The 12,952-nt window shown below is 40.3% G+C and overlaps 1 protein-coding gene across 5 annotated transcripts in view; it reads right to left on the bottom strand.

The window, feature by feature from the left end:
• garnl3 (GTPase activating Rap/RanGAP domain like 3) overlaps positions 1-12,952 on the bottom strand; it is an 83,290-nt gene that overhangs the window by 47,661 nt on the left and 22,677 nt on the right. For 3 of the 5 annotated variants that reach the window (XM_078271090.1, XM_078271094.1, XM_078271091.1), the window contains exon 2: positions 6,296-6,365. In XM_078271090.1, the coding sequence (XP_078127216.1) occupies positions 6,296-6,365 (70 nt within the window). The other 2 variants (XM_078271092.1, XM_078271093.1) reach the window with 2 other exon arrangements.

The following is a 12,952-nucleotide window of genomic DNA, read 5'->3' as shown; positions in this document are numbered from 1 at the left end:
TGGACCGTGGAGTTGTCGTTGAATGAAGTGACAAGACAGGGTGGGAGTTGCCTTTGTGTTTGTGTTAGTGTTTGTCTCTATCGATGAATGCAGATGCCATCATGGAGTATTTGTTTGCTCATTTGTGTGGATGAGTGTGAGCTGGCACAGAGGTTAATAGGAACCTCACACACACTACTGATTCCCCACACTCTCGCCTTCATTCAGGATAACTTAGCCAAAACAATCCTATGATTCAATATGTTCCAGTGTAGTGAACCGGTGAGTACATGAATATTCCACTGCACACTGAGCTCCTGATGAGTTCAGAGTGAATGTAGGTAAAGTCTTTCCTCCATGTCTCTGGATCAGGATGTATTTTAGCCATGCTAGCGGCAATGTCAGTCTGTCATTTGGTCGGACTGTAATATCTCAAAGATTATTAGATGGATTGCCATGAAAGTTTGTACAGACCTTCATGCCTCCCCAAGGATAACCTCTAATGACTTTTGAGGATCCTCTGACTTTTCCTCTAGCGCCAATTTGACATTTTTGTTTTTAATCGAAATATCTTGACAAATATTCAATGGATTGCCATGACATTTAGTACAAACAGTCATGGTTCTTAACGGATTAATTGTAAAAACTGACTTTTTTATCTAGTGCCATCATCAAGTCAAAATGTGTCCAATACTAAACTACAATCGTTTATGACCAAACACCTGAAAAACTAATTACATTCCCATCACTCTCAGCTGTAGGCTACTTTGCGTTTACTACACATGTTGCACGCCAACGTGCTAAGCTATGACATGCTATGGCATGCTAGCATGATCATTGTGAGCATGTTAGCGTGCTGATGTGAGCATTTAGCTTAATGCCAAAGTTCATCAGCACAGAACAGCTGGCATGGCTGTAGACTTAGTTTTGTTGTTAGAGGGATTTTAACTTTATTCTGAAGATGTGATGCTCATAAGGGTGCACACATACAGAAGGATATATTTAGTGAGAGCAATCCTCATGTCTCATTATAACAGAAAATTAACTTTGCACTTCAAAAGCGTCCCTGATTTCTACAGTACAATATCTGGTTTCCTTATCAAATGCACTTGGAACAGAGTTTCCACTTCAGATCCTAACACTTCTTTAATGTGAAAGTGGTTTGTGTGTGTGTGTGTGTGTGTGTGTGTGTGTGTGTGTGTGTGTGGACTGGAGTGAATCATACCCCCATGACAGCGTCTATGGAGGTAGGCTACCTGCTCTTATTGGCAACTGCTACCGCCTCTTCAATGATGCCAAAAATAAAACAAACGGGATGAGTCACGGCTCTACTTATGCTGGTCTCTCTTATTAGGGAGACCCTGCTTTGAATCTGTGTCTCCCACTTGTGTTGAGACATTTGAAAGCATGTTCTTCAAAGCACTGCAACACACTGGAGTCAGTGTCATGTCTACAAAAGATAAAACACAAAGGTGAAGTGATTTGTAGTCAGAAAAATTAGGTTCACACTGTGGTCACTTTAACTTTACTTTAGATGTAATTACTAGTTTGTCTTCACATGTTAAAAAAAGAATCCAAAATATATTTTAAGGCAAACATTCCACTGTAAGCTGTATTTTATAACACGTTATATTAAAAAAAAGACCTATTTTGGTAGAGTTAACTATAAAACTTTACCAGAGTTCATGATAAAAGTACTTTTTCTTGCTGTCACATTAAGAACTATAAGATAAATTGTTTTACAAATCTTGCATGAAAGTGTCAACAGTCAACAGGTGGCACAAGTAGAGAAACTCTAGGATTTTAAATGTAAGATATAATGTGTAATATTTAACATACATTAAGTACATATTTATTCTAGTAGCTGTGTATATTTCACTAGCTGTTTTAAACAAGACATGTCCAGGAATTTGTTTTTCTTTATACATAAATTATAAATGTATAATTAATAAACTGTCGCCCCCATGAGAAATTCTAAGTTTGTTTGTTTGTTTATTTAGGATCCTCATTAGCTCCTGCATTGCAGGTGCTATTCTTCCTGAGTTCCTTACAACTCACTTTAAATTGTGGCAATGCAATAATAAATACACATAACATCATAAACAATACAAAATAAAAATTGTAAGACAAAAACTAAACATACACTATCATTTCATGACACAACTCATGTAAAATAACAAAATAGACACATAAGACAAGGACAGACACATAGACAGCTCCACCAGTGCAGTCATAGGGCTTTCCTTACATTTAGGTTGAACACATTTTTAAGACAGGCGTATCCACATATTGTCACATAACATCTCTTTCATCCTCTCTGGACACATCTCACAAGTGAACAAACATACAAATAATGACAACAACACTGTCGGCGCGTCCACATGATACAAGCCTTCCGTGATCGCACACGCACTCCCACCCCTCCTCCACGCAGTTGCTAGTAGCCAAGGAGACACGGAGGATTAAAAAAACATGATGGACTCTTCAGAAGAGGTCATTATCTTCACTCAAGCTTCTGCGCGGAAAAGTCACCGGAAGCCACAATCTGAACACAGTCATACTGAGAAATACAGAGAGAGTTGTGTGGAACTGACAGTCTTTATTATAAATGATCTTTGTAGCAACTCATTTGGCAATGGCTTGAATGTAACGGATGTTCATTAATATCAAAAAGTTACGCACTGAAGCTTTAAGGTTGGATTCTGGTATTTTTTAAATCTAGTTCAATTTAAATTTTTATTCTAGGCAAAGATTATTACATTAATTAAAATATAATGAAATTATTCAGTATTTTTTCCCAAAGGCATTAAACCAATAAGATTTACAGAAAATATAATTAAACAGTTAACTTAATTTACATTTTGTAGTTTTTGGTAGTCAAACATTTCTTTGGGGGGTTGGGTTGGGGAGTATTTGTAAAATCCTGGCAATGGCACTGGTTCAAGGATTCATTTGGACATCTAAATGGAGTTGGTTTAATCTAGAAATAGGCCTTTCCCAACAAGTTGGGGTAGCATTTAACTATAAAGGTAAGGGTATTAGGCTCAGCATAGAGGTATGGATTAGGTTTTCTAGGAATTGCAGATAACTTGTACTCGAACGTCTTTGTTATTTTTGTGGTGACATTTCCAATATATCAGCAAGAAGCTCTTTGTATAACTCTACTGTATAATACTGTAAAGCTTGATTCTGTGAACACGCCTTCAAAGTGAGAACTAGATTTATCCAAGAGTCGTGGATATTCAAGAGAAAGTCAAATTGTCACACTTTCCTAATTTTATGACTTTTATGATTTCTATGGAAATGTCAGGTGCTGATATGTTGCCCACTTCACATTGGACAGACACAGACTTTGAGCACACAGATTCAATACTGTCAACACAAGGAGCTGTTTGTTGGCTATAAGGAACCAGGACCTGAATTTTCCACAGACTCTTTCCCGACCTTTGCACAAACCTCCCCTGGAGACGTACAGCCTTAAACAGTGTGAGAGCCGGAGTTGACAAAAAACACTTTCCCTTGTATGTGCACTTCAAACAAGCAATTTTATTTCTCTTTCCAACAGAAAAACAAAACTAAGCTAAGCTTGGCAACATGTGATTATCCTCCCTGAGGCTATTTCTGAAGATCAGCCAGGCTTTATCAAGCCCTGCTGGTAATTTTCCGTTATCCATTTACTCTTCCATCAATCATACCACCATTTTTTAAGGTTTATGCGAGATTTGTTTTGGTGATATACTTAATTAACCTGATTAAACTGATTCTTGCTAATTACAACAAAACTGAGATGGTAGTTCTGAGTAATCATACCGTAGCACTTATAATTGGCCTTAATACTAATTAACTAACACCAAAAAGGCTGTGTCGGTGGGGGAACTAGTCATCGAGGCCAAATAGAAGGTTGTAGAGGAAGTTGTTAGTGGTTCAGTTTGGGTAAATGTAAACACTGAACTGTCCATTTTTACACTATGGTGTTGCTACTTTATCTATTTTTGTCATCCCATTCATGATCATTACTCTCAGTATGCTAAATATGAAGCTAGAGCCAGCAGGCGATTAGCTTAGCATAAAGACTGGAAGCGAGGTAAAACAGCTAGCCTGGCTTTGCCCTTGTTGTCACAGAGACTCCACGAAGTCACTGCGTTTGGCAAAAGAAATGTTCCAGCACAAAAATGTGGGTAAAATTATTTAATGCTAACATCACGCTACATTCATCTTTGTTCCTGAAGTTATATTCACATGACAGCTAGTTCACAGTCTTTGTGAGGTAAATGTAAACATATTAGTCATATGAGGCAGTTGACTATGGCATATGGCAATTTTGATTCAATTTACCATTTAATCGCAAAAATGGCGAAACATTAGCTGATTCCAGCATCTTAAATGTTTTTCAAAAAACCTTTTCTCTGCTTTATATAATTGTAAATTGAATATTTTTGGGTTTTGGACTGTGCTCTGATTAGGGCATTTTTCACAATTATGCAGAGATGGGGACTCAAGTCTGAAACTCTGACTCAGTCGTACTTAAGTCACACAAACAGCTGACTTCAGACTTGACTTGTGACTCAACCTAAAAGACTTCAGACTTGACTTGCGACTCAACCTAAAAGACTTCAGACTTGACCCAAAAGACTTCAGACTTGGACTCGAGCTTCGATACTCGTCAACAACCTGTTTTCATGCAATTATTGCTTTTTAAATCAAAATTTTTTCATGTATTTCTATTTTCTTTTATTGGCGCATATACGTTGGGGAAACGTATGACGAGCTGCATGTCCCCTGCAATTTGCCATAATGTGCAACGTAACGCATGTCCTATGCCTTATGTGCGCACACTCACAAAAATGCATTGGCGATGGCGACACCAATTCCTCCTGGAGTTGTGCCTTTTGTCATTGGTTTTGCTTTCAATAACTTCGGAAACAGTGGCAGTAAGCGAACAGCTACATGCATGGTGTGTGGCACCAAAATAAATGATGCCGGATCAACGTCGGACTTCATGCTGGGAACAGGCAAATTGTATCTTTATAGTTGTATCCATATGATGTGACAGACTTAGGTTAATATTTCACCAGGTCTGAGGGCTCGAGGAATGTGTTAAGTAGACCCCATAAAGTTATCCTTCAACTGATTTTGATACTGTACTGTATGGATGGTAGCTACAGGACATGCTCCGAATTTATAAGATTTAACAAGGGACAGATCAGATGGCCAGAGACTTGAGACTTGACTTGGACTTGCCCCTCAAAGACTTGAGACTCGACTTGGACTTCCAAAAAATGACTTGTGAACATATCTGCAGTTATGCATCATTTGATAAATTTAACTATTAATAAATCAATAATAAATGACAATTATTTGCAGCCTACAGTGAGCATCTGGGGAGGCCATTTAAAATAGGACCAGTGACTCTTAGTTAGTTGACATTTGTATCATCTACCAATGCATATTGTCTTAATATCTAATAGTTAATCCATCATGATGGATCACAGAAGACCCTTAAGCTTGCTATACGTACAGCAGAAATATCAAATGCTAAGTGTAGCAAATGTGACGAAGATGAAGAAGTCTAAAGCACATGTGGAGGAAGTGGAACAGGCGTCTCATGCTGTTGTGTGACCGACACACTTTGAATATTAAAGCTATCAGTGAACTCATCAGTGCTTGGAAACTGCTCTCTCCCTCTCCTTTTGTCACATACATACCCCCCCACACAGCAGTACTGTGTGTAGTGTCAGTGTGCTAGTGCTGATTGGCAGCATGTGGTTTCTCCTCAACCCTAATCTGTAGCACACGTGGGGCGCAGCACTCATGGACAAGCCCACAATATGTCTCCGGTAGGAAGTACGATTGCAGTGTGAAACCCAAGACTTCCTGTTCCTCTGGGCTATCTGGATGCCCAGACTCAGCTCACAGTGGAGGGACGTGCACTCGTACACACAATCCCCCAAAGCAACAATGACTCAACAGCTTAGTAATCAACCACAAAGACAAACACTGTGCTGCAGCATCAAAACAAAACATGAACTTTAGGGGCTGAGCAGGCATCACTGTGAGTGGAGTCCATAGTGATCCACACTGGCAAAGCACATTGCTGGACCACACCCAGTACGTCATGACTCATCAGTCCCCCTCTGTTGTCCGTCCATGCCAACAGAAACGAGGGGAAGGAAATAACAGAGAGAGGCAGAAAGGGAGGGGAGATTATGATGAGAAGAATCAACAAGGAGGATGGGGGGAAAGAGGATGAGGAGACGGTCCCGCTGAGACACAAAGAGAGCAACAAACAGATGAATGCATTGTGGGTGGGACTCACCAGCTCCACCGAACCATAGTGTTTCCTGCTGAAGTCTCCACGCCTGCAGCCCAAGTCCTCCGAGGCAGAGCTGCAACACAAACGCATGGTCAGACACATGGCCTGTCTGTCCTCCATCACATAACACAGACATACATAAACTGTGGCAGTTGCTGCATCTGCTTTTCTCCAGTCTTTTTTCTAATCTTGCTTCTTGTCCATGCCCACTTGGTTCACCCTACGTCTTTCTCTCTCTCTCATCTTGCCTTTTTCTTTCTTTCCCTTCCTCCTGTCTGAGTCTTTGTCAGTGTGGCGGGCTGCTGGTGGCATGGTGACTGGCCGGGAGCGGCGGCCAACCCCAGTTCTGATTAAGACGTGGGTCCTGATTGAATTAACTCCAGTGATAGATGGAGACTGGCTGGGAGAGCAGACTGTTGGTCCAATAGCCAAATGCGCACACACAGTAGATAAAATATCACTAAAACATAGAAAGACACACACACACACACACACACACACACACACACACACACACACACACACACCTAGCTTGACTATACTGAAGACTCTTGAATCTAACTGAAGAAACCAGAAGCATCAAATGCATTCCAAATATTTTTCAGCTTAAATTCAAACTTTTTATCGTTTCAGCCATTGGTCTAATACTCAGACATAGCCTTCCCACACACAGAGAGACTAATATCTTCTGCTCCTAGGCTAATATTTCAGCATGCTTAAGTCATAAAACCTTAGACTTTGCCCTAAAAATGTGAAAACATAAAAATTGTTTAGCATGTACCACAATGGTAATGGTACTCCTACCAATTTGGGAAGGGCCAATCTGTGTTGTTGCCCCCCTACACTACATTTATCCCAATCCCAAAAAATAGTTTTACATTTTTTGTATTCATTATACCACCTGAGCTCTACACATGCTTCACCTAATTACCCAAAACATGATTTTATGGCCCAAGGAATCTACAAAATATGGCAGCGAGTGGTAAACCGTACATGTGTGTGCACATGGTGGGGGGTATTTTGTATACCTTGTGCTTGCATATATCTTTGATTGTCTGAGTGGTGATATGACCTGCATGCCTTCTGCTTCCTCTAGACTACATCCCCCACTCCTCTTATACCTCCCCCTAACTCTTCTCCTCTCTGGTCAGGTTTCTCTCCCTCTATCTCTGCAGGGTGGGGCTGTTAATACATAATGTACACTCAAGCTTAAAGGACGCATTTTAAAGTGCATCTGTGCTACAGGATGTATCCATCACTGTTTCCTTACCCACTCTCCTCCTCTACATACTGGTGATTGGGGTGGGGTCTGCTGCACCACCACAACATGTGCTCCATCACAGCTTTTACCTTTATGTGCTCCCACTTTTTCTTCTCAGCAACCAGGTTGCTTCTTTTCTACCCTTCACTTTTCCTCTGAGAGGGGAATCAGGAAAATGATTTTACCTTGGTGGTGGGAAGATTAAGTGATACCACCCCACCCACCTTCCTAATGAAAACCCCTCCATCTCCTAGTGAAGCACATCTCCTTCTATAAAGGCCGTTCTTGTGATATTTAATGGTACTCATGGATGAACATTTTAGGGCTGAACTGAGCTTTTTGTTTTGGAATTGCATGTGTTATCAACAACATGAACATCATCAACGAGAGATTTATTTGTTTTATAACCTTAGTTGGTATGGCTTGAGTATATAGATGCATTTAAGCAGTTACTTGCACAGAAAGATGTTTTCAAAACCGCAACACTTGGCTGTATAATGCCCAAAGGAAAAAGTGCCAGAATGAGAATGCATTCTTGTGTACTTGGGGAAAACGTGTGTCCAATTTTAGCAAAAATTTAGAGATATTTTAACGCATGTAGGAGGTGTAGCCCCGTGGTGAACTAAAAACCGTTTGTGCACAAGGCGGTTTCTGTCAGACCAAAAAGCGGCGCTGACACCTATTAAAGAGGTGGAATGAGCCGAGGAAGTGCCTCAAGTGTGATGAGGAACATGTACCTGTCAACAGAGCTCTGGGAGTGCAACAGAGTGGAGATGAAATTCTGATTTCAAGCACAGCATGTTTGAGGAATCAAAGCAACAACAAAAAAGATCTACAGTGTGAGCTTGTTCATCTTGTCAGGATTTTTTGTTCCATTCACTATAACAAAACTAAGGATTGAAACTTTCCCCATTATGTTTTCCTTCAAATCTTTAATAGTTGTTTAATACTGAGTAAGTGCTGAGTTTGATCCAAGATTTATTTTTATGGATTTTAAAATGTTCAACTTATTTTTTTCCAAATGAATACAGCTTAACGAGCACTGAGGTTTGATGCCCATTTTATAATTCTTTCCTTTTTTAACTATGCTAGCTGCGTGGCTTTATGGGATGGCGATGTCAGTCAGTGGGTTGGCCCAACATTTACTGATATATCTCAACTATTGGATGGATTGCCATGAAATTTGGTACATTCATGGTATCCATATGATCAATTGTATTAACTTTGGTGATATCTTAACCTTTCATATAATGCCAAGACATGGCTAAATACCTGCAAAACTAATGAAATGCCCATCAGCTTCAGCTGTAAGCTTACTTTCTGTTATGTGCTAATTAGCAAATGTTAGCATACTAACACACATAAATAAGATGGTGAACATGGTAAACATTATATCTGCTAAACGTTAGCATGTTAGCATTGTCATTGTGAGCATGTTAGCATACTGGCAATAAGATTTAGCTCAAAGCTGTGCCTTTTGTAAGTACACATGCCAACATGGCTGACGAAACTTCGTCTTGTGATAATAAAAGCGTGATTGATTATGAACTGCCTGTTACCTTACACTCCTGACATGCTGCTTAACATGTAGCAGAGATATAACACAGCTGAAACCATTATCCTGAACTTCCTAACTTGAACTCTGCATCACAACGGTTCCCTCACTTTTCAGCAGCGTAATGGCTGTTAGCCAAAAAAAATGACTTTGAAAGCTTGGACCAAAGAGAAATACTGTAGCTCTGAAACAGAGAAGAGGTAAAATGGATATTCATTACTCAACTGCTGCCCTCAGTAATGGAGTACGGGAAAGGTTACAAATTGTGGCTTCTGTCACAAGACAATGGACAGTCGCCACTGAAAGGCTCCATACAGTACAATGAAATGTGAAGTATAAATCACACTGCCACCCATCATACTAAACCTCATAGTGCTGCTCAAGAAAAAAGCCAATCCTTTTATCGGTTATGTCAAACACTGTATGACTCTTTAAACCCATCATTCCATAAAGTTGCTCTTTTAGAGATTGTGTTGGAAAGAAAACACACGAAAAGACCTTGATGTTAACAGGTGTAGAAGCTAACAAGACTCTTGAGAATGACAATGAAGCGAATAAAAAGGCCCAACATTCAGAATTTATCAAACATTCAACAGCTTTTCTGTCTCCTATATCCATATCTCAAATGTCAGTCGACTGCTGCAGTTCCTAGGAAAATTAATGCAGAAATGTGTGCTTAAAATGTTAAATGATAGAACTCTGGTGTAGTCCCCCCCCCCCATGTGTAACAATGGTTTGGTATATCATTTTGGGATGTAAACCATTTTCACCCAATTTGAATTATCTGATCTCTGCGGTAAGACGTGATTGTTAATTTCTTCAAAAACAAGTTACAGATTGGTGCACTGCATGCACAGTGCAGATGAATACTAACCCATCATACACTTTTCTATCAGAGCCTCTAGATTATTCTTAACAAAAGAAGTCACAAAGTAAATTTGCAACAGTGATGTACAGAATCTAAAAATATAAGGAAGAGCTGGACAAAGATGCAGATGATTATCACACAAAACGGAAGAAACAAAGGCAATTCATGCCATAACAAGCCATGACAGCATTTTGATAAGTCATAGAGCATTTCATGGAAATTTCAGGACATCTTTGCCTCTTCCCTCTCCGCACAGTTGGTGCGGCATGGAAAGGAGGCGTCTCTGCTATTGGCAGCACTGTGCTATAAGAGCTTTATGTTCACTATAAGATCTCTCTCTGTTCAAGTGTCACTGCAGCCCCAGTCTCTTGCTGGTAAAGAGCTGCAGGACTTGGACTACTGTACATCTGAACTCAGCTGCAGGGTTTAAGCCAGATGCATGCTTTCAGTGTGGCAACATACGCCAGAGCTGCATGCTGCATGCGCCTCCACTCTACAGTAACTTCAACTGAAAAGCATGCCATGCATAATTCATAATTTTCCATGCATATACTTAAATATCTGCTTTCAAAAAAGGAGATGGATCAATTAGGCTAATAAGCAACAGAATACCCGCACCGACTCAGTTTACAATTCATAAAACTGGCGACCAAGCTGCACATAAACATACGCTGTCGGTCAATTAAATGCTGTTGTGGCTAAAAGAGTCTGTTGAAGAGAGTCAATACTTCCAGACTGGAGACTTGTGGATTCAGTGGTGCTCAGTTTCCCAGAAAAATATCAACACATTTTGCAATTGCAATTTGCATAACTAGAAGTATCAAAACTCGACCAAAACAGTCGATTATTGGAAACATTATTTGCCGATTTAAGAGCGTATAAGAGGGCACTTTACGCACCAACAACTGTTTGCACACCGGAGCAGGTGTCTTCTGCTTTGTCTCATTTGTTCGGGGCTGCATGATCAAATATGCCAGTGCTGCAGGGATATGACAGAGCGACGACAAAGAGCTATGCATTCAACAGATGAGAGGTGGCATGCAGAAACACAGGTAAGAGTAACATTTTTGTTTCGTTTTTTTTTTTTTTTTTTACCGCTGATTGAAAGTCAACAGTTTGTTAGAGGCTGGATCCACACTGTTCATGTCCCCATGCGATGTCAGTCCAGCGGACAGGAGACAACAACAAACCGGCGTCTCCTTTTCCCTCCGTGGGTTTCTCTTCTCGTTAAGAGCGCCGTAACGGCACTGCGGCGCAAACTCCGACAACAGCTGATCGAAAACCTGTTCGTGGTCGGACTCTGTCTGGCTCCGGTCTCTGCGCGCAACTGGTCACAGCATGGTGATGAAGCGGAACGGCTCTGTCACGGGAGTCTCTCTCTCTCTCTCTCTCTCTCTCTCTCTCTCTCTCTCTCTCTCTCTCTCTGGTGCATTTAAATCCACCACAATGTGTTGCTGGAGGCTCTGCGGAGCAAAAGGCACCATTCAGAGCAGATTATTATTATCGGGTTGTTGTTTTTTTCTTCTTTGAGTTGCTGTTACATCACCGTCAATTACGTGATGCTTCCCCACAGTTACAATATCCTGGAGCGCAAAGTGATGTCAGGATGCAAGACTAAGGCTGCAGGTTCGCATCACATCATCCGGTGTGAGCACGGAGAGAGAAAAAAGAAGATAAATTCAACATGCATTTATGATTTTATGCTCTCAAATCTGATTCCTGTCAGTTAGGAGCAATTAGGAGGACAATTATTATAATAAATCAGCTTTTTATTTTGAAATCAACCACATTGTTGGTACCACTTGCTAATAAGTCCCCATAAATATAAGTTGTAACTAATGGCTTTGACTCCCCTATTATTAGTTAGCAATGGATGTAATGCTTTATAGAACAGTTATAAGCCATTAATAAGAAGACCAATTTTTGGGTTGCCAGGTTGTGAACAATATTTTTTGAGGATTTCCCACTTAATGAGTCCCACCAGGAACTGGAAAGCTAACGCTAGCCTGCTATCCTGCTTGCAAGTGACCGCTCATTAGACAACAAACTGGACTACATCCAACTTCAATGATACTCCCAACGCGAGTTCAGAGACTGCTGTGTTTTTGTTGTTGTGGAAACAACAGTCTGAACAACAGTGTACTGCTCAGTCGCCGAGTAAGACTAGTGGAGTGGACTTTACGGAGCCTATGATGTGTGTGCACTAAATGTAGCCTGTTTCGTATGTTGTTTTTATATAATGTCGTTTTTATATATTTTAAATGTGTAACACCACTTGAGCCACGGTGAAACGTTTTGTGTATGACAATAAAACACACTTTACACTTTACTGTCTGTAAACTGTAGGCGTGGTTTGGGAGTGGACTCTGCAAGTGCATTTTGGGAGTTGGTGTCTTTCATCCACATGAACCAAAAACACATTTTATGGCTTTTCTCGGCCTAGAAGGCACCAATTTCAAAAATAAAAATTCACATTTCTGACCCAAAAAAGATATATTCATCTTATATGAAATATGAATGAAATATGAAATATCCCTTTAAAGGGGTGATAGAATGCAAAACCGATTTTACCTTGTCATAGTTGAATAACGACAGTTTGGTGGGTAAATAAGACATACATAGAACCTCAAAATCCAATTGATACCCCTTTCTTCTGCAAATGTCACAATTTGAAACTGCCTCTGAAAACGGGCAAATGATTGTCACGCCCCAACATTTACATAGGCTACACCACTGATCTGAGATCAGGTAGTCTTCTGAATAGGTTGCACAGATCTCAGAAATTGTATACATTGTTCGTCTGCTATTTCATCACAAAATTCACTATTGAGACTTTTTTTACGCGAGAAATCAACTATGTAGAGGTCAAATATGGGCCGTTTTACAAAAATTGATGGCTAATTGCAAATTTTGTCCAACTGTGTGTCGGAGTTCAGCGGCTGGTGCTGCCTGGGTTGCTGCCTCGCCGCCCGGCCC

The sequence above is a fragment of the Sander vitreus genome, chromosome 16 (assembly GCF_031162955.1).
Source record: "Sander vitreus isolate 19-12246 chromosome 16, sanVit1, whole genome shotgun sequence".
NCBI lineage: Eukaryota > Metazoa > Chordata > Actinopteri > Perciformes > Percidae > Sander > Sander vitreus.
This window is presented reverse-complemented; position numbering and strand designations above follow the sequence as displayed.